The 27,981-nt window shown below is 37.6% G+C and overlaps 3 protein-coding genes across 14 annotated transcripts in view; 1 reads left to right on the forward strand and 2 right to left on the reverse strand.

The window, feature by feature from the left end:
- Positions 1-105: 105 nt before the first annotated feature.
- LOC106170467 (perlucin-like protein) lies at positions 106-1,735 on the reverse strand. The gene is made up of 3 exons (XM_013550334.2): positions 1,546-1,735; positions 1,126-1,305; positions 106-461 (listed from the first exon to the last, which is right to left on the reverse strand). The coding sequence occupies exons 1-3, from the start codon at positions 1,610-1,612 to the stop codon at positions 202-204; spliced, it is 507 nt and encodes a 168-aa protein (XP_013405788.2). The 5' UTR covers positions 1,613-1,735; the 3' UTR covers positions 106-201.
- A 1,883-nt stretch (positions 1,736-3,618) lies between these two features.
- Positions 3,619-9,897, forward strand: LOC106151368 (uncharacterized). Of its 8 annotated transcripts, XM_087003233.1 has the most exons (9): positions 3,620-3,797; positions 5,203-5,553; positions 6,166-6,795; positions 6,993-7,400; positions 7,443-7,481; positions 7,554-7,754; positions 7,797-8,354; positions 8,509-8,581; positions 8,779-9,897. In XM_087003233.1, exons 1-9 carry the CDS (start codon positions 3,695-3,697, stop codon positions 9,245-9,247), a joined length of 2,832 nt encoding a protein of 943 aa, XP_086859359.1. In that variant the 5' UTR covers positions 3,620-3,694; the 3' UTR covers positions 9,248-9,897. The 8 variants fall into 8 exon arrangements, with proteins under 8 accessions (XP_086859356.1, XP_086859354.1, XP_086859359.1 ...); XM_087003230.1 differs by having other exon boundaries at positions 3,619-3,797; positions 6,993-7,319; positions 7,362-7,754; XM_087003231.1 differs by having other exon boundaries at positions 6,993-7,481.
- Positions 9,898-27,981, reverse strand: part of LOC106151371 (uncharacterized) — a 57,761-nt gene continuing 39,677 nt past the window's right edge. Inside the window, exons 58-86 of one of the 5 annotated variants that reach the window (XM_087003224.1) lie at positions 27,768-27,974; positions 27,149-27,528; positions 26,566-26,824; positions 25,399-25,560; positions 24,603-24,764; positions 24,162-24,323; positions 23,773-23,940; positions 23,408-23,575; positions 22,898-23,080; positions 22,404-22,565; positions 21,853-22,029; positions 21,294-21,452; positions 20,676-20,852; positions 20,099-20,260; positions 19,378-19,554; positions 18,905-19,066; positions 18,505-18,663; positions 18,093-18,260; positions 17,458-17,622; positions 16,954-17,118; positions 16,107-16,274; positions 15,605-15,778; positions 15,138-15,266; positions 14,545-14,667; positions 14,139-14,247; positions 13,635-13,884; positions 11,973-12,003; positions 11,461-11,591; positions 9,898-10,918 (exon numbers count right to left, since the gene is read on the reverse strand). In XM_087003224.1, the coding sequence (XP_086859350.1) occupies positions 11,488-11,591; positions 11,973-12,003; positions 13,635-13,884; positions 14,139-14,247; positions 14,545-14,667; positions 15,138-15,266; positions 15,605-15,778; positions 16,107-16,274; positions 16,954-17,118; positions 17,458-17,622; positions 18,093-18,260; positions 18,505-18,663; positions 18,905-19,066; positions 19,378-19,554; positions 20,099-20,260; positions 20,676-20,852; positions 21,294-21,452; positions 21,853-22,029; positions 22,404-22,565; positions 22,898-23,080; positions 23,408-23,575; positions 23,773-23,940; positions 24,162-24,323; positions 24,603-24,764; positions 25,399-25,560; positions 26,566-26,824; positions 27,149-27,528; positions 27,768-27,974 (4,772 nt within the window). In that variant the 3' untranslated portion in view covers positions 9,898-10,918; positions 11,461-11,487. Of the gene's footprint in view, positions 10,919-11,460; positions 11,607-11,972; positions 12,004-13,634; positions 13,885-14,138; positions 14,248-14,544; positions 14,668-15,137; positions 15,267-15,604; positions 15,779-16,106; positions 16,421-16,461; positions 16,640-16,953; positions 17,119-17,457; positions 17,623-18,092; positions 18,261-18,504; positions 18,664-18,904; positions 19,067-19,377; positions 19,555-20,098; positions 20,261-20,675; positions 20,853-21,293; positions 21,453-21,852; positions 22,030-22,403; positions 22,566-22,897; positions 23,081-23,407; positions 23,576-23,772; positions 23,941-24,161; positions 24,324-24,602; positions 24,765-25,398; positions 25,561-26,565; positions 26,825-27,148; positions 27,529-27,767; positions 27,975-27,981 lie in introns of those variants that run through there. The other 4 variants (XM_087003223.1, XM_087003225.1, XM_087003227.1 and 1 more) reach the window with 4 other exon arrangements.

Here is a 27,981-nt window from a genome sequence, read left to right on the forward strand (position 1 = left end):
CCACCACACTGATAAAACCTTTTTAAAACATCTTTATCCTCCCATCCGTATGACCCGGGCGCTGTGAGGATGGCTTAGCTAGGGCAAATGTACACTAAAAACAACTTATTTCATTCACAGTTAAGTTTTTTATTGTGATCTTTGAAGTGTTCCTAGAAAGACTCCATCAACATTTCAAATTAGCATTAAATATTTTTCTTTCTAAGAAACTGAATCTGAATTGAGTGAAGTGCCGCCAGCTTTCTCGCAAATAAACCCCAATTCATTAGAGCAGTAGAAGTCATCCCAGTAGTAGGAAAATTTCGTAAATAGATTAAGACAATGCTGGGTCACGGGATTATCTGGCTGTCCAGGATACCACCTTGTGTAGCTGATGATAGAACGACTGGTAGATTGCCACTCCCATCGTCCTCTGTGGACCATTAAACCACTAGTCCAGTAACCAAGCAGTTGAGAAGAGGCTGTAAAATAAAGATCACAGGTTATTCTTTGTTTCACCGGATACTTCGGTCTTGTAATTGTGTTTTTTTAGTACGAACTGCTATCCACCATTAATCCAGTAGTTGGATTGTAAGGATTTTGAACTTTGAACAAATAGTCGTTTGAATAATGTGTTCTGAACATACAAACCGAAAGAAATGTCTTTTAAACCACTACTGGATTTTATTCAATTCTAAAGATCTCGTGTTTTCGTGTTGACCTTTTACTTTTTTAAGGCTTCTAGGCTTTCTTTTTCATATGTAAATTAATTTTTGCATGAAAATATGTCGACACGTAGTGATTTCCGAAGAGTTAAATTTCGCAAAAATCAACCATGATTCAATAAAACTTTTTCAGCACTACTGTATTTGATGTGGCTAACTCAGAATGCATGTACCATGTACTTTAAGATGACTCCAGCCAAAAGCCCAATTCTTAGACCCGCTTTGAGACCCACATACATCTACAATATAAAGGTAAGAGTCCATTCACAACCAGTTGAGCCCCAGACTAACTAGAAATCATGTGCCTTGGTGTGTTTGCTGGGACGACGCGTGTGAGGTGATCATTGAGCGTCAAATTTGATTCACGGACAAGTTAGTCCCCGGCTCAGGGTTGTGAATGCTCCCTAGAAGTGCCTCTTACCTGACATGGACAGGATCTGGTTGTAGATGAAGTTGTCTTCTGCATAGGTTTCTATGGCAACAAGATCAGCACCCAATGTCCGGCATTCCCGTCTCGCTGCAGGCCATGACTTCTTAATCGTGCCAAAGAAATAGCATTTCGTACCAAACTGTATAAATCTGGAGTCACAGCTTCGACCGCCTAGAAACAAAAGACAAGAGACAGTGAAAGAAGCTGAATTTACAAGAAAAATTAAATTGAAAAACCAGTGAAATAATTAATATTATTTTTGAATTACTGCTTTAAAACCTGCTTTTCCAAAAGGCAAATAGATAAAAAAAAAAAAGTAAGAAGCATCGCAAAAATGCTGGTGCCCTACTACTTCTGAACCTAAACCGGTATCTTCGTCAGTTTAAAGTGATAATTTTATATTTTTCTTACCTCTCACACTTTGCGCAGCCAAAATCAGACCTACAATCAACAGCAAAACGTAATTCCCAGGCATCATATCTTTCTCCAGTAAACCCAAAACAGCCTGATTCTTGGTTTAATTCTTACGTTATTGACAAGTGTCTTTGGCGAGTCTGTTGCAAGTGGATTGCTTTGAGTCAGTTTATAAGCGGTACCGGGGATATGTGTTCAAGTATGATTGGCTACAAATATAGAATGACATACAAGTTGTTGACTTTGGAATAGAAATTTCTTAGATATCTGTAGCAATCTATCCCATTTCTTGATATACTTGGAAATTTTGTGAGAGATTGCCATCTAGGAATCAAATACCATTTGTTAAAGTTACTTGAATTATCATAGTTCAAGTGTCAGGTTAGGTAGTTATTGTAAAAGTAACCATCCATATCTCCCATTGTACTGTAGAAATAAATGCATTTATATCATAACGACTCATCTTACTTGATGAAATACCTAAGTCGAGTTTTAGGTGATCACGGCAGCCTTCTTTGCATTTTCCTTCTCTTTGGCAGTTTTTCTTCAAACTCAAATAAAATGCCCTATTACAGGGTGGCTAATGTAGGACAAGTGGGGGTGCCATGGCTCAAGAATTTCATGTCTTAACGTGGAGACCGAGAGTTTAGAACGCGTCCTGAAAGCTGTCACTTAGGGTGCATTCCCATAGATTTTAGATCGATCTATCTCCATGGGGAGTCTCAATAGATTACTGTTAGATAATCCGGCTTAAATGTCCGTCCCGCCTACTACAACCTGTAAGGGGGTAATTAACTTCCATGCGAGGTCGGCTGACTGCAATTTAGCGTGAACCCCCAGGGAGTTAGGTCGATCTTGTAAGATCGATCTAAATCTCTGGAAATGCCCTCTTAGACCCCATTCCCATACATTTTAGATAGATCTATCCCTGTGGGGAGTCTCTAGATTACTGTCAGCTTAGCCGGCTTAAGCGTCTATCCCGCCAACTAAAAGCTGTAAGGGGGTAATTAACTATGGTGCGCGTTCGGCTGACTGCAATTTAGCGTGAAATTCCAGGGAGTTAGGTCGATCTAAATCTCTGGGAATGCACCCTTACATTAATCTGCATAACCGGAGCCAGTGTAGCCAAATGGGGGTAGGTGCTGGTGATTTTGGAAAGCTCATGATCGCAGTTTTTTATAGTATCAGTATAATTTATCTTATAATTTATAATATAATTGATATATTTATTGTGTTTATATTGATCAGTCACTTATATTCCCTTCTCCGGATTTAAGAGCAGTACATGTGATGTTATTCAACTATATACTCTAGATAATTCTGTCACTGTCCGGACTGAACTTTGTTTCTGCTGTAATTTTTGGGACACCTAAATCTAAACAGAGAAGCCACTTTTAAAGTACTCGAGGTTTCCTGGTTTTTAAAAGATTTATCGTCAATTTTTCTGAAATTCTGCAGCAATACCTTCTCCAATGTTCTTCCGAGATAAAGGCATAGACGTAGGATTCATGGGAAATCCTGCCGAAATTTCTGAAGCTGATTTGGTTTTTTCATCCAGTCACCCCCTTTTTTATGCGTAATTGATTTCTATAAAATCTTGGTCACGTCATACTTTCGCATTCTTATCAATCATTCTGATTTTTGTTTCGATTACCTGGTTAATTAAAGTAAAAAAGTAAAATCTCATTTAAGAGATTAAACTGGTCAAGTATCAATCAACCTATATATTGCGTTTGTTACTTATGTCTTTTATGGCTCCCGCACTACTCCGGATGCTGGTGATATAAAGTTATCGAGTAATTTATCGGTTTTTGTCGTGCTCTTTTACCTGTGGGATTTGCGCCAAGCCACACATACGACCGTAGTTATTAATCGCTTTTTTCTTTTTCCCCAAACCAGGTTAAATAATTCATGAAAGAAATATAAAAACGTCACAATATGGTGATCGATAATCTGGGACAAAAAACTTATTGATTTTGAATAATGATTGTTTGCAAAGGTAGGCTACTGGTACGCTTACGGTCACAATACCCTGTAGTGCGCGCGCACCTGTCTATGCCCTGGATTACGATACAATAGGTGTTTACGGGGCGAAACAGGATGGTCTAGAATTTACTCCTGCCCCTAGCTGGCTTAATATGACAAGATGGCAAGAAGACGGGTCTCCTCCCTGATTACAGCGTCTGTGTTCGTAGCGGTGGTGTTGGCTGGGGTCGCGGAGATAGACGGAACCTTCTATGACAGAGGCTGTAAGTAAATGATGTCTTTTACTAGATTTATGTGATTTCTAGGGATGTCACTTTTTTTTAATAAAATGCGGTACTGGAGCGGATGGAATAGGGCTGACAAGTTGAATTTTCATTCAGCAATAAAGACACATGGAATCACTTTATTGATATCTTGTTTAGAAGCAGCCGTCAGGGTAGTGTCTTAACAACTACACCTTTACTGAGATTTTAAATCAAGCAGTACAAGCGAGTATAAGAGTTTAAGCGAAAAAGGCATGATGATCGCTGAAGCAGATCCTTGTTATAAATAACGACGCAATTGTAGGCCGAGTTTTAAAAAAGAGTTACAAAAGTATGGGTGAAAGAAAATCAGACGAAATACAATGAGCTACGACATACAGAGGGACTACTGCACATATTTCAGATTGGGATAGGCGCAATGGCTGTATAGCAAACATTTTAAAGAAAAACATTTGATGCAAAATCTGTTCTTATTTGTAGAGGGGAACCAGGAAGTAGATGTATAACTGAATGTCTCCTCTCCCTGGTACCTTAATTACGTTAAATAGGTCAATTTTCTCTGTCAATCTAAAGCAAGTTTTGATATTTACATGTAAATATGTCATGGTGAAAATATTAAAACTTAATTAGTTGTGATACATGTAGAACAATCCTATACAAACATACGCTTTGTATGTCGAAATGAGCCACACTGTATTAAAGTTGACCCGAAGAACGCCATTATGCGCAGCGTCTCGAATAAATTGGAAAAATAAATTGGAAAAGTTCTGATTGATGTTTAGGACGAAGCGATCAATACGCGATCAAAATTCCCGTTTTTTTTGTTTTTGTTTTCACGCCATGCACCTTCTTTCTCGTAATAAATTACTTTCCTTTTACCAGGGGCTGATGAATGAATGCTGTGACACTTTCTACTTATTGTCTGTATGAAATTAACTTCTTTAATAATCTAGAATTGAGAATAAAAGCATGCAGATAAAAATCAAGTATACGCAATAGAACACGGTATTTGTGAAAGATCCAAAATACAGACAACTTTTTATCGTTTTCAAAATTTCTCTTTCAAAGAAAAGTACCGAAGTAGATGTGTGTGTAATTTACGGCAAAACTGGTGAAATATTCACTCCGACTTTAACATATCATGCACGTAACAATACCACACCGCACACTGATCGAAACGGAACCTCATCAATAAGCATTTGTTTTCAAATGCGATAATGCCTTGAATTTATTAAAATATATGCCATAAGGGGACATTAAATGCGTTAAACAATGCTAAATAATGCTAGATAAGTGTATGGGTCTAAGATATATAATTGAAAATATATTTCAGGTAAATATGTCATGGTGAAAATATTAAAACTTGGGTATGGGTCTAAGATATATAATTGAAAATATATTTCAGGTGCGAGATCATATCCCGTCAGGTTGCCGAGCACCTCCCAGAAGGCATGTGTTGGACAAAAACTGGACATAAACTGCGCTGGCAGTGGCGGAGATATTATTCGCATCGACGCAGTGAATTTAAAGTCAAAATCATCTTGTCCCGCCTATTTCCGTCCTCCACAGAGGAGATGGCGGTGGCATTACTACCGTTCCAAGTACGAGGCCACGCCCAACGTGACGAACCTTGCAGCTGGCATCAGTTCTGGACGCTCATCTTGTTCCCTGATGCTGCAATCAGATGACTTACCTGTCCGGTGCTATGACAATCAGAGACACAACCAGTTTGAAGTTGTTTACGCATGCGTGCCCAGTAAGTACGATAATTTGGTTCTTTTTCATAGCTGGTGTTCAGGTATTTCTTCAATCGACCTTCGAGGACCTGAATCGTCACGTAGACGAGGTCAAATTACCATCAGTTTGTTAAACCCAAATGGGTATTTCATTTATCAAATAGCTCACACGTTGTGATTAAACAGTATAGCAAAGGCAAATTGAACCCAATTAAATTTTTTAATTCAAATTAAATCTTAAATTAAAATTAAAATTGTTTTTTTTTTCATTACGTCTGTCCCGTACTGTTCATTAATATATGAGGGTTGTTTTAAAAGTATTATCAAAATAATCTCACCAATACAGAATTTAGGAGGCATTTCGATATAGACATTTGGGGGGCGTCTCGATAGTCCGAAGGTTCATTCGTCCGAAGGTTCATTGGTCCGAAAAATGGTAACATTTTCATCGATTTTTTAATCAAGGGTTCATTGGTCCGAAGGTTCTATAGTGAATATTCGGACCAATGAACCTTCGGACTATTGAACCTTCGGACTATTGCTACGGACATTATAAAGCTGGTTTACCTGTAGTGTGTCAAACCTAGGGAAAACTGATTAAAATGACAACTGGGTGAACAATGATATTTCAGGGACAGCCATCGATGCCTGTTCCAATACCGCCCTGACTGTGCACAATGGGAGTGTCATCCTCACCTCCCCCCAGTACCCCCATCCCCAGGGGGACAGCCCAAAGACCTGCATATGTAGAATATCCTCAGAGGCCAGTCGCTGGACGGCTGTCCAAGCCTTCATCAAACACGTGGAATCGCCGGGCGACAGAGAGGACCGCTGTGTCACCTCCGACAGCCTGCTGCTTACCGAGCACGTTGACCCTACCCTGTACGGAGAACTCTCATCCTTGGCAACAACAACTACGTCTCCTTATGGCGAAGACGGAGACGACGATCATGATGATGATGATGATGACCATGATGACAATGACGAACATGATGATGACGACGACGACGATGACGATGATGATGATACCAGCGATGACGGCAGGCACTATCTGAGACGTAAAAGACACTCCAGTGGGAGACACGAACCCTTTCAAACCTCTTGGAATGTGTCCCTCACTTGCAAAAATTACACCAATTATTTTCTCAGCGAGTATGGCTACTACGTTGGTGTAGACTTTGTTACATTGACTTATACCAATAGAGGACAGAATGGACATCATAGTCGCTTCTGGCTTCGTTTTACTCCATTAACTTTTATCGGTAGGTATTTGTTCGGTGATCGAAAATATAAAGGAATGAAGCGCTTACAAGAAATCGACTGATGTTAAATATGCCATGCATGGGTTGTTGAAATCATAAAATAATATACACTTTATCAAATTCCTAAACTCAAAGTTATGACTTTTAAATGTTTAGTGTGTGTTGTTATAATTGTTTCAATGTTATTCTCATTTTAGGTCATGCAACGCAATTGAGCGTAAATTGCCGTAATATCAAGGAAGGGCTATCAGCAACTCTATCCACCACCACTCCTTCACACATCCCTACCAACCCAACCACTACAACCACTACTACACCTACAACAACCAACACACCTTCAACCACCACCACTAAACCGACAACAACCACAACTATACCTACAACAACCACTACACCTACAATCACCACTACACCTACAACCACCATAACACCTACAACCACCACAACACCTACAACCACCACCACTACACCTACAACCACCACTACACCTACAACAACCACAACACCTACAACCACCACTACACCTACAACCACCACCACTACACTTACAACAACCACTACTACACCTACAACCACCACTACACCTACAACAACCACCACTACACCTACAACAACCACTACTACACCTACAACAACCACTACTACACCTACAACAACCACTACTACACCTACAACCACTACTACACCTACAACAACCACTAAACCTACAACTACCACTAAACCTACAACCACCACTACACCTACAACAACCAACACACCTTCAACCACCACCACTAAACTGACAACAACCACAACTACACCTACAACCACTACACCTACAACCACCACTACACCTACAACCACCACAACACCTACAACCACTACTACACCTACAACCACCACAACACCTACAACAACCACACCTACAACAACCACCACTACAATTACAACAACCACTACACCTACAACCACCACTACACCTACAACAACCACCACTACACCTACAACAACCACTACTACACCTACAACAACCACCACTACACCTACAACAACCACTACTACACCTACAACCACTACACCTACAACAACCACTACACCTACAACTACCACTAAACCTACAACCACCACTACACCTACAACAACCACTATTACAACAACCACTACTACACCTACAACAACCACTCAACCAACAACAACCACCACTACTCCTACAACAACCACTACACCTACAACCACTACACCTACAACAACAACCACTAAACCAACTTCAACCACCACTCCCATACCAATATTACCTACATTCACTTATACAACTGAAAACTCCAACATACCAGTTAAAACAACAACATCAAAAACTTCTTCAACAGAACTTAAACCATTCGAAACCAAGACAACCAAGAGTTTAAAGACTACAAATCCCATCAAGAAATCCACAACCCCAATAAAGCCAACCTGGAAACAACCACAAGGCACCAAAACTGCAACCCAGCCTACCACTTCAACTGAAAGTAATGGAATTGGTATCTTTGAGTGGAAAAAGCAGATGGAGACAATGCCACGGGAGCAGAGATTAACTTCTGGTGATTAGATTTACATAGCATTTTGGTTTTCAGATACCAAATTAAAAAAATTATGGAACATGCTGTGTACAACCAATATGAAAAACTTTTTAAAAAGCAAGCTTACAACATGTGGGATACAATTTTAATATATATAATTTTTGTTTAATTTCAGGTGCAATAATTGGCACTTGTGTGGTTTTTGTGATTCTCATCCTGGTGGGAGTGGTTATCTTTCTGGCAAGAAGGTACTGAGTCTTTCACTGTTACACTAAGAAAGTTAAAATTAAGAAATGCCAAGTTCTGCAATGCTGCAACTGAAGTAGAATGCTGGGGGGTGGTTGAAATGATCACAATTTTAAAGCGCTTTCCATTCTGTCATAATAATCAAAGGGTTTGGAATGTTTGTTGTTGAGCTGATAGTGTTCACCTTGATTTGTTCCAGGGGATGCCTTCATAAACAAGTTGATCCCGTGAAAAATGGAGGCACAGTTATGTACTTTAATGCAACCAGTGGAGCAGTGAAAATGCAAAATCAGACAAAAAAGCAGGCTGAAGCTGCAACAATGAATAATCTACAGTCAAGGAAGGAAAAAATTCAAAATCAGAAAAACCACCAAGCAGAAGCTGCCAGAAATGGGCGTCATCAATCTTTTGGGTCCATGCCAAGGGCATACAACAATACACTATATGGGGTTGTTGGGAACCAGTGGACAACCATTGAGGGGAACACATTCAAAACACCCAAGGGGCACACCCTAGTACATAAGGAGCCAATCTATGAGACAATTAAACCTCGAAACATTCCTAACGTCACCGGCAACTTAAAGAGCAGCTTGCCAAAAGAGAGCTTGCAAACCTATGTTCATTATCCATGTGATAAAGTAGACAACCTAAAGACTGTCAAATATTGAGGGCCAGGACATTGACTGGATGAGCCAGAATGCCTGTTTTACAGGAATCATTTGAGACAGCCCAATGTCTTGTGACTTAATGTAAAATCAAGGGAAAATTTCACTGGATTTGGGGAAGAGCGAGTCAGAAGTAATGGCAGACTAGGAATGCACTGTGGCAACATGTAAAAGCTGTAGCTGACAGAATTTGGATTATTTTCTGGAAATTTTTCTTGAGTTCTGTAGAATTACAGTCTGTCTCACAACAGTATAAATTCAAAATGTATTGTGTTTAAGTTTTACACTCCTTTCTTAGCCAATATTCACTTATCAAAAAGTGAGCCCTGTCTCACTCCAGCATATGATAGCACTCCATGCTTATAACCCTATGTGGGACAGTTTTCACTCAGATTACTTGTTTAATCATCAATTATAAATACTTTTAAGGGCTTTCATAATATCTGACAGCTTCAATTGTAAATAATGCTCAATATGAATATTACTTTTGAATTATTTTATATGATGCAATATTTTAAACTATAAATGGACTTGAATTGCTTTTTGCAGGTATATGGTTGCCAGTGATGAATCCTATTTTTTTATACAAAAAACGTTGTAAGTTTATCATACTATATTATAATAAACTAAATAAATTAAACAATATATATATATAAACAAATATAACCTTTATTAATTCTTTTTATAACTTACTTAATGCACATTGAAAGTTTTGTTAGAAGAAACACACTTCTTTTATTATTCAAAACAATTAGATTAAAAAGCTGTAAGCAAAAAAACATAACCTTTAAATAATCTTATTTGAAATGAACTGTTCTGGACATCAATGTATCTTCTATTAAAAATGTCATATGCTCAAATCTACAAAACTATAAAAATACATATGAAAATTATTTCTCATGCTTTCTATTTAAAACTTCCGTTTAATCAACTAATGATTAAAAAGTTATATGTTAATAATTAAAAAACCTTTTTATGGGAGTTAAATATGCTACTGTGACATTTCATTTTGTCTTGGGTAAGTATAAAGTAAATACACAATTTTATATAATTGCATTTATATAATTGAAACTCTTGTCATGAAATTCTACCAATGTTCTAACAAAAAATTTAAAGAGTAAAAAGGTGCTACATTTAATATCTGCTCACATTCAGAGTGTTTCAAAATTTACATTAAAAGCATGACCTTTGGTTGAAGAAAAAATTTGATAACAATTATACAAAGATAATCTCTCAGGTGCAAAAATTCAATAAAAAGAACATTATTTACTCTAGTTCCAATTATCCAATGTATTAATAATTATAATATCATCCATACTCTAGGAGAGCAGAAATTATTTACAGTTTATCAGTGCACTGGTGAAACCATGTGTAGCACTTTAGAACAACTGTTGTCATTATAATAGTTATGATGTCTGCTCAGATATTTTAGTGAAGTGGTATCTTAAGCACCCTTATAAACTTCAAGCACTATTATGCTGCAACTAATGTTATTTTCTCATCAAACACAAAAATATATGTCCACTTCTCATTTGAAAAAAATCTCATTTTTAAAAATATTCCTGACATTTGTTGCACATTCCGCATGAGGCAGGGCTGATAGACATTTTCATTCACTGAAAATTATTCCTGTAGTCCTTTTTTTCTTTAGTATTGCATACTTAATTGCATCTTCTGAAAAAGAAAAAGAAAATTTTGACTGAAAACTTCTGAAGGTCAATTGTCAACAAAAATCAGCTCCTCTATTATTAAATGGGAGAAAAAATAACCTAAGCTCACAAAAAAAGGATACATAAGCCATAAGTAATTTGTAACTTCAACTTTAAAGTTAATACATATGTATAACAAGACAGTTGGACACACATAGTCTGAGATGAAAGCTGAAACCTTGGCTGGCTGTTATAGTAGCTCAGCTGAGATCTCACAGTGTGTGCTGGCCTTTCACACCTTAGGGACCATTCCCAGTCCCTATTGTACTAACTGTGGATCGATCTATCTCTGAGGGGATTCTATCTAAATTGCAATTAACTTAAGTGGCTTAGATGTCTGTCATGCCTACTGCAGCTGCTAGGGTGTAATCAATTATCGTTTATCAGCTTCAGTAGGCGTGCCAGACATCTAAGCTACTTAAGCTGAAAGCAATTTAGCAAGAAACCCCTTGGAGTTGGATCAATCTTGTTAGATCGATCTGGGTATGGGAACCCAGCCTAACTTACTGGAATGTGGCAAGAGATAGGAGTTGTCTAGGCTGTCCCTGGGTCAGAAAGACCAGCCTCTATCCGGACCTCTGGCTCACTGTCCGTAACAGGCTCACCCCCAACATTGCCACCACCAACAGCTGTTGCTACTGGAGTAACATAACCTGGAGATAATAATACTGTTATAGATATATACACGACTGAATGATCAAGACTGATATGCGTTTCAATTATCTATGTGTAAGTTTATCCTGATGTCTGAATGAACGACAGGAATAAGGTAGTATTGGTAAATCAATGTAATTACAAATAAATGGTAAGATATATAAAAGGGGGGGGGGAATACTATTTGCACTGTTCTACATGTTGGAAAACAATTACTGCCTTTTCCAAAATATCTAAAAGAATCAACACAAATATATTTTAACTATGATCCATGTCATATTTTTTCCGTTTGACCTGATGGTTGTATATTTTGTTAAGAAACTGAGTTTCCTCAAGACAAAAAATTAAATTGGATGCACACTTACCATCTTCGTCCCCAAAATTAAAGGTGTCCCCCTGCAATGTTGAAATTGTAGGCAAACGTAAGTGATATGGAGCAGTATTTGGCAAAATTTATTGTTAACAACAACTCTTTGGTTAAAAACGTGCAATTGTGCAGTGAAATGTTCTCACCAGCCATTGTTTAATTCAATATAATCAGACTGCAAAACTAGTTATATCAAGAAGAAAAAACTAAAACAGTATTTGACATGAGAGATCCTTCCATGATTCAAAAGCCTTGTTCTGCTATCATTCATATAAGGAAAGTGAACAGGTACGGCACATTAAAACTACCCACTGATCTTGAACTAAAGTCAAAGAAATGGACAGAAGAAGAGGGGACACGCATGCACTGAAGAGCTATCCATCTAAGCTGAGGGAAAAAAAGCTCAAGACAAGGCTATGAAATAATGGTATAAGAAATTTATTTCCAAAATTTTCCTACATATAAAAATGATTACTTGTGCTCTGATTTCAAAGTAAATATTGATATGTTATCCTAAAAAAAAAAAACATTTTGTAATTTGTGAGATAGAAGAAAATTTACATCTAGCAACCATGCTGCTATTTTTCCTCCTCTAAACACTATTTCTCAACTTTTTACCTAGGTAGCTTTTATCCTTCATTACACATAAATTACCAAGGATTTCTTTACACAAATGAATGTCACATTGGAATGTTTTAATACTTGTTAAAATGTTTTAAAAACTTAATAACTGAAAACAATGTTAAAAGTTCAAAGTATTAAATTAAATGTGAAAAATAATTCAATTAAAGTCCTTCAGGTCATATAAACGTAACAGAAAACTAGGAAGACATGATCTATAGAGAATAATCTGGCCAGTATACTATGCAAACCAAGGTCCTCAAAGGAAAAACAGCTAAATGAGAAGTCCAAAATATGTATGTAAAAGAAAAGACAAAAGGATGAAGCAAATAAAACTTGCTTAACAGGTGTCCCAAAATCTACATCGACATACTTTCGTGTCCTATGTACTGAACATATAAAGAACAATATACAGCAGCAACAGCAAATTAGTTCTCAAACATGGTTACAGTAATGTAAATTGTATCTTTTTGGATTTGAGCATTGGGATTTCTATTGCACACACTAGAATTTCTTAGCAAAAGCCACTCTTTCTATTTCAGAAAAAAAATCTGATATTGCTGGAAAAGCAGGAAAAGCTAGTGCAGGAATTGTCTTAGGATACAGCAACACTCATTAATTTGCCACAAAAACTGCCAAGAATGTCAATATGAATTATAACACTGAGTAAGCGTTCACACAGGGATATATCATTATGCTGAACATTAAACACAAAAATATGGACTGTACAGTATTTTTATCATGCATGTGCATAGCTTTAGCATTTAATACTGGACCTGATGATTAAACGCCTTATTATATTATAAACAATTATTTCATTTTAGACAGAAACACATACTTCTGTCTATAAACAAGCACTGGGTATCAAAAGTACAAAAGCAATGTCATAAAAAAGAACGCCATTAAGCTTTATGGACATTGGATTCTAAAATAAGCAAGTCTTTTTACAGTTTTTGTCCAAGCAGTTTTTTTTTTTTCAAGAAAAAGAGTCAGCTGCACAGATGTACAGTTCTGCTTAGCAGTCACCCTAACGTGGTACCTGTACTTCACTGGCGCGGAATGTCTCGTTCCTGTGAAGTGTCTCAGATAATGGCGCTACGGGCTGGTCGTCCCTCTCCTCATAAAACATGTATGATCTGGATGGGTCCCTGGTGGTGTGCATTGAGTAAGAGGGCGCCACGCTGTGCTGGTCAAAGAGAGGCTTTCCATTGGTGATATGCATGGGATTATCATACACGTGGTTGTAGGGGTCCATAGGTGACTTGTACTTCCGCCTCTTGTCTGCTCGTCTGATGAAAGAGGAGAGAGGAAAACTTTGTCAAAATATATCTACTTATATTTTATCATTTTTATGAACTAAAGAAAATTCAAGTACTTATTTGTAGAGTCCTAAATAGAGGGCTTCTGCATTTTTAATCATGATAGATAATTAAGAATACAAACACAAATGCACACACACAAACACACAAACACACACACACACTTAAACATTAACACTACAATGCGAAGGCAAAATTTAATGCCTATTAATTTAATCCCTCACCTGGCACACCAGCATATCAACATCAGCAACAAGATGATGAAGATGAAGAGAATGACTCCTCCTATAGAAAAGCCCACAATATAATCCCACTCATGGCTGTTGGTGATGGCTGAAAGAGAGAAGGTTATCATAAACTGGATGTTTCAAAGATGGCTATGTCTTATATATTAACAAAAAATAAAATAGATGACTTGTTCAGATAAATAAGATCAATTGTATTTTTTCAGTGGATAAAAATTAAAACTGGTGAGAGTACATCTTCAGAAAGTACTTTCAATTTATGCCGTTTACCATGGAACCATTCCATGAACAACTTTTATCATGCAAATATTTTCTATAAATGATTTAGCATACATTTATCGTACAATATATCTCAAGGAAATGAAAAATAAAAAACATTACTTACGTAGGCGAACTGCACATGTGACACCTTCATAATATTCACGACAGACACAGGTTGGCATGGAATAAATATTGCCGCTCTTGGTGCATGTGGCATTGTTCAAACAATACCCTGTGTCACATATATCTAGAATAGAACATTTCATAATAACATCATGCATAAAATTAATGCTATACCACCAGGGTAATGACAGTAATAGCACTTATTAATCAACAGAAAACATAATGAAATATATAGTTTTAAAGTATTTTGCTGCATCTTGGTTGACAAGGCCAATATAAGGTTAAATGTAAAGGTACCCTCCAGCCTCAACACACTGTCAGTACACATGAACTTTGTCAGTCATCTCAATCTTCACCACTGTCTCACATAATAGACATAAAGTTTAATACATGCTTTTAATATGATTATGAGTTAATAAATAACAAACATAATTTGGGGTTGTAAGAAAAAAGTCTGAAGAAATGGCTCAATCAAGTTACAATCAGGGGTCTGGGACTGCTGAAGGTGGGAGACCGCCAAGAAAATGTAACAAACTTCCAATTAAAATTTTAAAAAACTATGAATAGACAAGGTCTATCCAGTGTTTCTCCTACCTGTACAGGTGACACCATCCCCTACAAAGCCAGTCTTACAACTACAGGTGAAGCTGTCCAGGGTGTTGGTACAGATACCGTGCTCAGCGTGGCAGTTGTTAGTGGCAGCACTATTACACTCATTGGTGGCTGAAAAGAAAAAGATTACTTTTAAACAGATTGAAATCTTGACTTACTGAAATGTGCAAAAAGTCGGGAAATTAACAATGCAAAATAATGTTTCATTAACAAAAATAAAGGAAGAGTGTCTGGACTACTTTTGGGCAATAGCATCCTTTCTCTCATAAGCATCAAATGGTCTAAATAAAGAACACAGTAGAAATATATTGGCTTCATTACTTTATGAACATTTCAGAAAATGCTGGGTTACAAAAGAAGAACAAAGTACAATGTAGCAAAATATTCAATTGTCCACCTTCATAACACCTTTCAAAAGAATCAAGAAAACAAAGTCCACGTGTGCTTACATTGACAGTCTGAGGCTCTGGTAGCCCCAGGGTTAGCCGTCCTGTACTGATCATTGTTGGCACTATCGAAACGGCATCCTTTACAAGATGTCTGCCATTGTTCATCCTGGTACGAATCTGTGGGGCAGGTCACACAGGAGGAGCCATTGATATAACTTCCTGCCTGGCAGTCTCCTAGACATGGGAAAGCAGACGACAGTATTAGCTTATTGTTCTGGTCCAGAATTATTGTGACAATGGAAATTATTCTGGTCCTGATTTACACCTCTACATAAAATCTTATTTAATTGAGCTAGTTGCATTAAACCAGACAGCAAGCCTAACATTAGTTATACTATTACAGAAATCATTCACATTAAACACGTCTATATAATAGTTAATTTGACTACACCAAAACAGAAATTGGAAATAGACTCAAATTTACACTACCTGCATGCTTAAACACACACACACACACACACACACACACACACACACACAGTCACATTCTACATGGAATTACCATAGATGCACTCAGAAGCTGCTGTGGCCCCCTCAGCAGCAGCAATGAGTCCATTGTGACAGGGCTGACATGTGGTGGAGGTGGCTTTATTTCTGAACTGGTTACGTGGACATATCTCACACTGGTTGACATTACTAGCACTAATCTGGTAACCACTGGGGCAGTCAGCTGGAATATAACACAGGAGTATAGCCATCAGTGTCATTACTAGCACTAATCTGATAACCACTGGGGCAGTCAGCTGGAATATAACACAGGAGTATAGCCATCAGTGACATTACTAGCACTAATCTGGTAACCACTGGGGCAGTCAGCTGGAATATAACACAGGAGTATAGCCATCAGTGGCATTACTAGCACTAATCTGGTAACCACTGGGGCAGTCAGCTGGAATATAACACAGGAGTATAGCCATCAGTGTCATTACTAGCACTAATCTGGTAACCACTGGGGCAGTCAGCTGGAATATAACACAGGAGTATAGCCATCAGTGGCATTACTAGCACTAATCTGGTAACCACTGGGGCAGTCAGCTGGAATATAACACAGGAGTATAGCCATCAGTGGCTGGCTTGGAGAATGGGGTTAACTTACAGCTTTATTTGTACCAGATATCATGTTTAAATTCTTTGTCATTTGCAAAGCAATACATGATGATAAGAATATAAATGGTCAGAGTAAATAACTATATTCATCGGTGGCTGGCTTGGAGAAATAGATCATTTTACTTCTTAACTTATACCAGATATCATGTTTAAATTCTTTGTTTTTTACAAGACAGCATGTAACGATAAGAATATGAATGCTAAGAGTTAATTCCCCTCAGTAGATGACCAGTGACTCTTACTTATGCAGCGGGAGATCTCCACTGTCCCTGTGTTCTCTGTGGTTTTGTTGGGTCCACATCCCATACAGGTCTCCCTCTTAGGATTAGGCTGGTAGGTGCCCACTGGGCAGGGCTCACACACAGATCTGTTGCTAGGCACACGCTGTTGACCCAAGGAACAATTACCTGTGGATGACATAGACATGTACACTGGATTGATCATGAACAGTATATGTGATTAAAATGTTGTAAAAAAATCATAGATGTTTTTCACTGGATTTGAGAAAAAATTTAATGGAAATGTATAATATAACATTATCAAATTAAAAAAGAAAATATTAAGTTATGAAGACAACATTTGATTTTTGAGGCTAACCATATCTGAGTTGGTATTATCCTTACACTGTTTGTTATGTTACCTTAATTCAAAAGATAAAAAGATAAAGATGATAATAAGCTATAAAAATCAGTGTTCTTAAAGTTCCTATCCTGGCAGTGAGTGAGTAAATTTCAATGAAACCTTACCCAGATTACAGCCCTCCACTGAGGTAGTTCCTGTCCCGGCAGTGAGGAACTGAATGGGACACATCTGGCAGCTGTCCTCCACTGTCTTGTTACGGTAATAACCTATGGCGCAGTCATCACACCTCTTCAGCTGGCTGTTATATTCCTGGCCACTAGGGCAGTCCACTGGAGAGACAGGAAACAACCTCAATATTTTACCAATTACAATACAGGAACTCTGCTGATATAAACATTATACACACACACATACACACACACACACATACGCCTTGAAAAGTACCTTCGTGAGGATGTGCTCTTTTTTTCAGCAGAATAACTGACCAATGCCTTCCAATGTTTAAAACAATTAAAAATTCAGTGTTTGTAAACCAAAGGTAATTTTACCTGCCCAATGTAGTATAAAGTGATAAAATGAATCCCAATCTATACATCTGAAAATTTTTTGAAAAGTGATTTGGGTTCTGAATATACATCCCAGTTATGGATTAAACTACAAATATATACAATCAAAAACACAGTATATAAAAAGTAAAGTAAAATATCTTTTCTAGCCAGGTCATAACCAATAAACATACAGTCACATCACTGTCCAAAATATCAACAACATTCAGTACAGCACTGTAGATACTACTTACAAATACAATCCTCCTCCTCATCAGCCCCTAGGATCAGAGTGGTCCTGCCAGGAGGACATGCTGTGCAGGCACCACCCATGAATGCAGTCTGGTTCTGGTACTGCCCTCTAGGACAGTGCATGCAGGTCTCTGTGTTGCTGTCTCTATAGAAACCTGGGTGGCACATCACTGGAAGAAAATAAATTGCAGGTTTTACTGACAGAAGCCAAACCAGCAGTAGAAAATCAATAGCCATTTTTATTTCAAATTGTTAAATAACTATTATTATTATTTTATGCAAACAAAAGACAAGAATTGCATGACAAAAATTGTAAAGGTAATCAATACACAAATATTTTCAAGCTTAAAGGTTATTTTCACAGTATTAAATGATCAGAGAAGCATCAATTAAATAATAAAAAGTAATCCCTACCAACAGAGCAGTTCACCGCAGCCACTGACCCCTGTCCAGTGGTGGTGTAGTTGTCTGGACAAGGGGTACAACTGGATGCCATGTACTCCACCTTGTATTTCCCCACTGGACACAACTGACAGGTGCCCCCTACATCCTCCTTGCCTGGTGGACAGCGTACTAAAAAGTGAACATGAATTAACACTATCAAAGGTATACTCCATGGTTTTGAAAATTCTCAAAATGCCATATTTTTGCCACCCACAACTTCATATAAAACCTTACATATATTTAAAACAATTTTACCCCTTTAAAAATTATTGTGGAAGGTTTTTGATGCTGATAGTTACATAGGAGTATATAGGAAGATGGTCGCTGGTTATAATGACTGGCCAAATCCCCCCTCCCCCATATAACTTACACAAGCACTGTGCTAGATCAGTGGAAGCCAGATTCTCTGTAGTCTTGTCTGTTGGGCACTGCTCACACTGTGTCTGCCATTTCTGTGGTTGGTAGTAGCCAATAGCACAGGCCACGCAGCTGTTGTTACTGACCTCTCTGTAGTAACCAGCACTGCAGTTAGCTGAAAACATATGGATTTTAGACATTACATACATACAGACTAATATTGACTTCAAAAGTGTTTTAACAAGTACTAGAGATATATTGTAATTTCAAATTGGACATTTTGGTGCCATTTGAATATATTTTTAATGTGATCTGAAAAGCTTAACATATAATTTTAAAAAATAATAGTTTATGGTTACTAAAATCCTGCATCTAAAAAGTACCTTATACTTCATGTACTTGATTAAATTAAGCATATGAAAAACCCTCTTAATTAGGACAATCCATTAAAAAACAGATCAAGTAAAATTCCCTGATGGTACATACCAACATTACATAAACCAGCACTGGTGGCATTAGTAGCAGCTGTTATGAAATCCACAGGACATAAAGTACATCTGTTAAATTTATAGTCTGGTCCAGCAGTGTTATCTTTGTAGTAACCCTGCTCACAGCCAACACAGTTCCCACTGCCATCCAGTTCTGAGCCAGACTCACAGTATTCTGAAGTAGACAGAAATTGAAGAATTTTAACAGATAGGCATACAAAACTGACTTAATAACATCCTACAGTGGACATTAAAATTTACTATTTTGAAATCCTTTCATCTGAAACAAAAATGACTACATTTTTTAGCTTTGACTGCCTGTTTAGCTCTACACAAAATGTCAAAAAAGTTTTGACTTTAAAATTTTGAAACCATAGGGCCCATTCCCAATGAAACTTAGGGCCCATTCCCAATGAAACTTAGGGCCCATTCCCAATGAAATTTAGGGCCCATTCCCAATGAAACTATCATTCTACGTAGATTGATCCAACTTGGCAGGACTTTTGTTGAATGCAATCAGATTAACTAAATGACACCATTTCTTGAACTCGTATAATCACCAGCTTTTTTGTATTCTACTTTAGGCCAAGAGGAGGCATGGTAATCTTTTAATCTGATTGCATTCAGCAAGAGTCCCCACGGAGTAAGATCCATCTACACAGCAGAGTTTTATTGAGATTGGTTCCACAGATGCCCATCCTTGTGTCTCCCCCACTCACTTGTACACTGGGCCTCATTAATGGCCCCCAGGGCAGTGGTGGTGTACCCTGGGTCACAACTCTCACACATGGTCTGCCACTTCTGGGGCTGGTACCGCCCCAGGGGACACAGGGTACAGTTGTTAGTCAGGGTGTCTCTGTAGGAACCCGCAGAGCAGTTCTCTGGAATACGCAGAAACATTAGGACTTAGTTCACACATGCTTACTGAAATAATATTTACGTGAAGTCTTTATTATGTCCATTGCAAGAGCAGCAAAAAGCTGTGATAAGTCCAAACCTACTTGCCCCAGTCCAAAAATAAAAATTTGAAAATAAATAAATTCTTTTGATTACAGCAAGCCACAAGTGTTTGCAGACAAGCATGATTTAAATTCTACTTGCCAAACCATAGAAATCATTTGTGCCTGGCATGTAACACCATGTCGAACCCCAAACCATATTGACTGAATTACCATCACAATAGATAACTCAATGCTATTGGCCATCTAATCTGAAAATAGTGTAAAAATCTCAAAGAAAACCAATGTAATTGTTACATAAAAAATCTAAAATATCAATGGTCTTTTTAAAACTTACTTATATTGCAAGCGCTAATATTTGGTCCTGCCAGTGTGTTAGTGATGAAGTCAATAGGACACATAGTACACTGGTTGAACTTATAAGAGGGGGCGGCATCATTATCCTTGTAGTAACCTTGGGGACAGGGTATACAGGACTTGGTGGCATTCAACTCATAACCATGAGGACAATATTCTGGAAGACAGAGATTAATAACATGACAAATAAAAGATATGAAACTGAATTAGTGTATTCTATAACTAACTTAAATTACTATGGAGAAAACTATGAAAAGAAAAGCTTCACACACAAGCACACACACACATGCATGCACGGACGCATGCACACACATACACACACACATACACACACAAGGCTTTTTTTTCAAGTTTCAAATGCAGTCAATTGTCTCTTTATAAATTGCACTTAATATTTTGTAATCTTAATAAAGACTCTTTGTCCTTATTTAAACCAAACAAGAACTGCACTTGTAATTACAGCTGATTCAGAAATAAAAGAGAAATCCACAAGCTCTGACTTGCAGACTGGGCAGAAATATATGTTTGCTCAAGAGCACTTTTACACCAATCCAAGTTGGACAACTACTCTCCCATAATTACAGTCCACACCACTTACTGAGACACTGTGCGATATCCGTGGATCCCGTCTGCAGGGTGGTCTCCTGGGCGCCACATGACCTACACAACGTCTGCCACCTGTCCGGCTGGTACTGACCAATATCACACACCTGGCACGAGTTGTTGGAGTTGATGAACGAACCTGCAGAACAGTTGGCTGGAAAGAAAAATAGATGAACATGATCAAAATGTGTAGGTATTTAAAAAAAATTAATATAATGATAGTAAAGCTGAGATCACATGTAAAAACTATTATTAGTGAATTTTTACAAAACCTGAAAAATGTCAAATGGTATATATCATAAATGCATTTCCCCAAAAGATAAAGAACATTTTTGTATGTAACTGCTCCCCAAATTTTTTTTTTTCAGTTGAGAGGCAGTAGCACATCTCTCTGTCTTGGGTGGTTCTAACTTTCATATAATGAGTTCATCCCCATATGTATTATAATAATAATAATAATAATAATAATAATAATAATAATAATAATAATAATAATAATAATAATAACAATAATAATAATAATACATGTAATGATAACTGGAAGTTCTACGTACCAATAGAGCATTCAGCTGATGAATTAGCGCGTTCCCCAGGTGTCACAAAGTTTACTGGACAGGCCGTGCACCTGTTGAACTCTTGGTTTGGCAGCGCTGTATTATCCTTGTAGTAACCTCTCTGGCATGGTACACAGTTGTCATTAGAGTCCAGCTCTTCTCCAGACGGGCAGTACTCTGGTGAAACCAAACATACATACATCAGATATGTTGTACTGAACATACTATTCTTTTGCATTTGTCAACTTGCTAATAGTCCCCTGTGACAACTGAATACATAAATTGATGATCACATGTGCTGGTATATGTACATGTATACTACATACTCTTTTTTTACTGAATGTATTCAATACAAGGAGATGCAAATTAAGTGGTAAAGTTTTATTATGTGCCAGCTAGAAGATACTGCTGAGTTAATTCAGTGATATCCACACAATAACCTCTGATATAAATTAAATCATACATAAAAAATAAGTTTTTTGCCAAGTTTACACAGGAACACAATGACCATACATAATCTTCAATGTGTATCTTACAACACGTGTACTTACTAAGGCACTGTGTCTCATTAATAGAGCCTGTTCCTGTGGTGGTTTCTCCAGACTGACACTGCAGACACTGTGCCTGCCACTTGTTGGGCTGGTATGCTCCTTTCAGACATGGTTCACAGGCATTGGCAGGCTTCAGGTAATAATATCCAGGATCACAAGCCACTAGAATAGACACAATGATACATATGGTATATCAGACTGATTTATCTTGACTGAAAAACAATTTCCAATTAGATTTTTCAAGTGTAATTTGCACTCCTGGAAGATACTGTGAACAAGTTAGACATTTCCCCAATTTATTATTGAAATGCACAACAGTTCTCATATAAATAACATGATATGGTTTTTTTATAGCTGAAAAAAAAAAATACTTGAAGAAAAAGCTAGTACAGAAAGCTCTCTGTGTTAGTTTTCCACCTGGTCACTAGGGGGCAGCATAAATCAAGAAAAACAGCATCCTGTGAAAAGACGTTACAACACAATCCTCTACTTACAGAAAGTACATATACTGGCATTGGTGGCAGCGGTGACTCCTATGTCTGTGACCACCCCAGGGGGGCAGGCTGTGCACCTGTTCAGTTCAAAGTCAGGACCCACCAGGTTGTCCTTGTAGAGACCACGCTCACATGGCCGACACGTGCCATCTGTCATAATCTCATGTCCAGAAGGACAGAATTCTGGAAGAAGGAGAATGGGACAAAAAATACAGAAATTCTTTTACAGCTGCAAAACATTCAATGACTCATTCATTTGGATAAGATATCACAGTTATTAATTAAACAATGAAGAAAAAGAGAAAAAGTAAAGTTTCTCCAATCTCACCTATAAAAGTCATGTTTGCAATACTATACTGTAGCAGAACTCAGCAAAAAGCCATCTCAAATCACAGGACAGTCTCCCAACCCACAAGAAAAACTAAAATGTTTAGTTCTAAAGTATCTCAACTAAATTATCATAATTTAATTATCAGAGCCAACCTTAGTCCCGACCACTCAGAGACTTACTTGTACATGCACTGGGACTTGTGTTGGCTTCATCCAGTGTGGTGTACATGGTACGGTTGATACACTGTAAACACTGTCTCTGGAGGGATTCTGGCTGATAGGTACCCCGGGGACACGGGTAGCACCCTGAACCATCCTCATATGATGCATAGCCTGCACTGCAATTGGCTGGAAATAAAGAGGGAATATTTGAAATAAAGTACCACATCAGCCTTTTAGGTTGAAAATTGTAATTTAAACAAACCTGCAATGGAATTATCCTGAAAGAATTGTCCAGTAATTTTATAAGACATATTGCCAAAAAAACTGTACAACATGCAACTTTTGTCTCCATCACTATACAAGTACCAAATCCTGTTACTTACAGATGGTACAGTTGTCCACAGATATGGAGGTGTCCTGCTCTGTCACCTTGTTGTTAGGACATGGGTCGCACATTCCGTAGTAGTTCCCGCTGGAGATATCTTTATAGGTACCAACTGGACATGCAACACAGGTGAAGTTCTGCACTTCATACCCTGATGGGCAGTAGTCTGTAAAATATTGTATTTAAATAGATAAACAATTGCTTTATCTTGTTAAATTCATCATTATCATATTGGTAATTCAAACATCTAAAATCACTGCATAATCTGTAAAATATAATAAATAAATAAATAAATAACAGAACACGGCCCACAGTTTCTGACATTCTTTACCATACAGTTGTCAAAAAAACAATCACTCATCCATTGATTTGGTTATGTATTCTTACATTTGCATTGAGACTGCATGGTGGATCCTATCTGATCTGTTCTCCAGTTTGCAGAGTCTCCACAGCTGATACAAGATGTCTGCCATTTCTCTGGCTGATAGAACCCGTTATCGCAGGCTGTACAAGTATTGGAGTCTATATAGGAGCCTGGCTGACAGTCAGCTGAAATATGGGCAACACCAAAGTATTATTATCTTTATAATCATAACACTTATCATTCTAGAACACACTGAATTGTCTTTCTACTTTTTCCAGACATGCTCTCATTAAATATGGAGAAACTTTTCACAAACGAAAGCCCTATTTTATAATAACAAAAAGGCAGAGCCTTTTCAACTGTAATCATTATTTTACAAATAATTTTACTTCCCAAAAGAACCTGTAAATGTTTCCTAATATCTGTTCAAACTCTTCCACATTGCCAGGTGTTATGATACTTACGGACTGTACACTCTGCCACAGTGATGCTACCATTGCCAGGTGTGATAAAGTTAGCTGGACACTCTGTACACCTGAGCTGGACTCCCTGCTGTCTGTAGTAACCACGTGGACAACTGACACACTGACCCTGGTCATCCAGCTCACTGCCACTGGGACAGTCATCTAGAAAAGACAAGTTTTGGTCACTCAGAGCTGTACAGGAAGCAGGACCAGTATGTGTCCATATACAATACAGTACAATGAAGTTTATTTCATGTCGGAAAGAATGAAAGTACAAATGTTAGCTGAGTAGCATTTCACCTACAGAATAACTTAAATAATGATACAATGTTTACAACTACTATTTACTGATACTAAAATACCTGATGTCTGATGCATAACTCATGTATCTTAATTTGTGTTCTGCATTTATGTTTTCTATTATTATTAATATTATAAAATTTATTAAAACAACAAAATTATCAAAATTTTATCATATGTTTCACAAGGACCCATGTAAGGTTTTTCAAGAGTATCAGCATTGCAGCTAAAATCTAGCTGTTCAGGGGTGGATCCAACGATATTTTTTGACAGTCTTCCAAATTATCTTTGTTAGTGCATCTTTCATTTTTGATCATCTTCCGAAAGAAAAAAAAACTTGATCGTCTTCTGGTAGACCTAGAAGACGAAGGCTTCCATCTGCCCCTGCCGTGTTGATAATATTTCCAATTAAAACTCATGATTGCTTAAAGAACCTGTCACACTGCAGTATTAAAAAACCTCTCAATAATCACTTTTAAATATCACTTATACTGACCGAAGCACATGGAAGAGTTATCGGCTCCTGGGTCCCTGGTCACCTTGTCTACTGGACATGGGTCACAGCTGAACTGACCAGTCTGCTCCTGGTAGTAACTGACCGGGCAAAGTCTGCAGGACCCACTGACTTTACTGAAGTAAGAGCCTGCTGGACATGATACTGAAAATATCAGGGTATATACTGTGTCAGTCATATTGAAGATATTTACTTAAGTAAAAGCCTGCTGGACATGATACTGAAAATATCAGGGTATATACTGTGTCAGTCATATTGAAGATATTTACTGAAGTAAAAGCCTGCTGGACATGATACTGAAAATATCAGGGTATATACTGTGTCAGTCATATTGAAGATATTTACTTAAGTAAAAGCCTGCTGGACATGATACTGAAAATATCAGGGTATATACTGTGTCAGTCATATTGAAGATATTTACTGAAGTAAAAGCCTGCTGGACATGATACTGAAAATATCAGGGTATATACTGTGTCAGTCATATTGAAGATATTTACTGAAGTAAAAGCCTGCTGGACATGATACTGAAAATATCAGGGTATATACTGTGTCAGTCATATTGAAGATATTTACTTAAGTAAAAGCCTGCTGGACATGATACTGAAAGTATCAGGGTATATACTGTGTCAGTCATATTGAAGATATTTACTGAAGTAAAAGCCTGCTGGACATGATACTGAAAATATCAGGGTATATACTGTGTCAGTCATATTGAAGATATTTACTGAAGTAAAAGCCTGCTGGACATGATACTGAAAATATCAGGGTATATAGCGTGTCAGTCATATTGAAGACACATAAGGAACATATACACTCAATTCCATACTTCATTTAATAGTTTATGAAAATATTTGTAGTGTTAACACACTGGAAAACATGCAACATATTTGTTCAAGTATTTTGTAATCAAAAAGTATAATATCACTTGTAATATGACTGAATTTTTTTCATTTTGTTGATAACTGTCTATCAATGGAGATGCAAAAAATCAATCATCATGTCTCCCTTTACCTGCGTTTTTTCCATTTTCCAATCAACATTTACACTTTTAAATGTAAATTTAAATTCATACTTTTAAGTTAAAACTGTTCCTTTTTCATTTTTTCAAACAACACCTATGCCTATCTGTGCTCAAAACAAAGTTCTTACTTTTACAGTCAGCCACAGAAGTGGACCCCGCGCCATCAGTGGTGCCCCCTCCTGGACACATCATACACGACGTCTGGCTGGTCATATTCTGGAACTGACCGACTGGACAGTCGTCACAGGTCTGGGTCAAGCTGTTGTAGTAGGTACCTTCAGCACAGTCCACGCAGCTTGTGCCCACTAGGGTCTGGCCGGGGCCGCAGGACGGCTCGGAGGTGATCACCGTCTGGTCAGGGAGGGTGACACTGCCTGCTATGTCATTCTAAAATAATACCAATGTTATAATGACACCAACTGACTAGGAACATTCAATACTACCAAACAATACGGTAATACATGTTTTTTTCTTGAGATATTTTTTAGGTATTTGAAACATACCATTCTTGCTTACATTCTTGCGAAAAAGTTTGTTTTAACTTTAAGTGTAAAATACTTAGGTTACTTAAGTGTACTTTAGTTTGGATGTCGTTTTCTCCTTGTCTGGAAGTCTGCAGAAAAATTTTACATAGATATCAATTCTGAAGAATTATATCAGACTAATGGATTCATAGTGTCATTTTGGAACAAAAATCAAAGCATGACTTACATTAAAGTTAAATCCATTTTGCTGCAGTGCATCCCGTAGGAGAATCTGCAATGGTGTCAACGTTTCATTTCCACCTGTGTCGTTCATCATCTCGGGTAAATCACCAACAGAAAAGGTAACATCAAACTCAGAAGTACTCTGACGTTTTCTCCTTCTTGCAGACGATCTCTGCATTACTGTGATGTTGTCTGCTGATAGTTTTCTAGAGCAGTCTGTGATGTAGCACCACAGATTGTTCCAGAGGTTGTTAAGAATTACAAAATGGCTTCTGATCAGGCCTTTGACGGCATCCTTGATGGCATTCGCTTGCTGTGTCGAGAGGGGGCCTGGCACTTGTATACGGAAACGTACATATACTCTCACTCTTTTTTGACTTTTTACTGCAAGAAAGAACAAAGAACAATTATACTTTTTTAAAAATGTTTTATCATGTCATTTAGCCAGATATTACATTATGATAACAAAATCACATACCAACTGTTTTTCACTTCCACAGATATAAATTGTCATTTCAATCAAAATGAAAATAAACAAACTGTTCCAAATTGCTAGACCTATTGCTAACTGTACTCCTAAACAGCATAAAACCAAACTAACTCTAGGAAACTTTTTCACTTACATGTACAGGAGGGTACGCGGAATGTGGCTGATGGCGTCCTGGCAGAGCCCCAGTATCCCAGAGGGCCACAGCTGAAGTATTCAGGAATACGTCTTGGTACGGCATAGTTGGGGTTACACTTCACTTTACACTGACGACACTGAGATCCTCCGTCACTGCACTCCCACACGCCATTCTTTATAGGAGCTGGTGTCTCACAATTACCACCTATAGA

The sequence above is a fragment of the Lingula anatina genome, chromosome 2 (genome assembly GCF_051362555.1).
Source record: "Lingula anatina isolate TDL-2025a chromosome 2, LinAna3.0, whole genome shotgun sequence".
NCBI lineage: Eukaryota > Metazoa > Brachiopoda > Lingulata > Lingulida > Lingulidae > Lingula > Lingula anatina.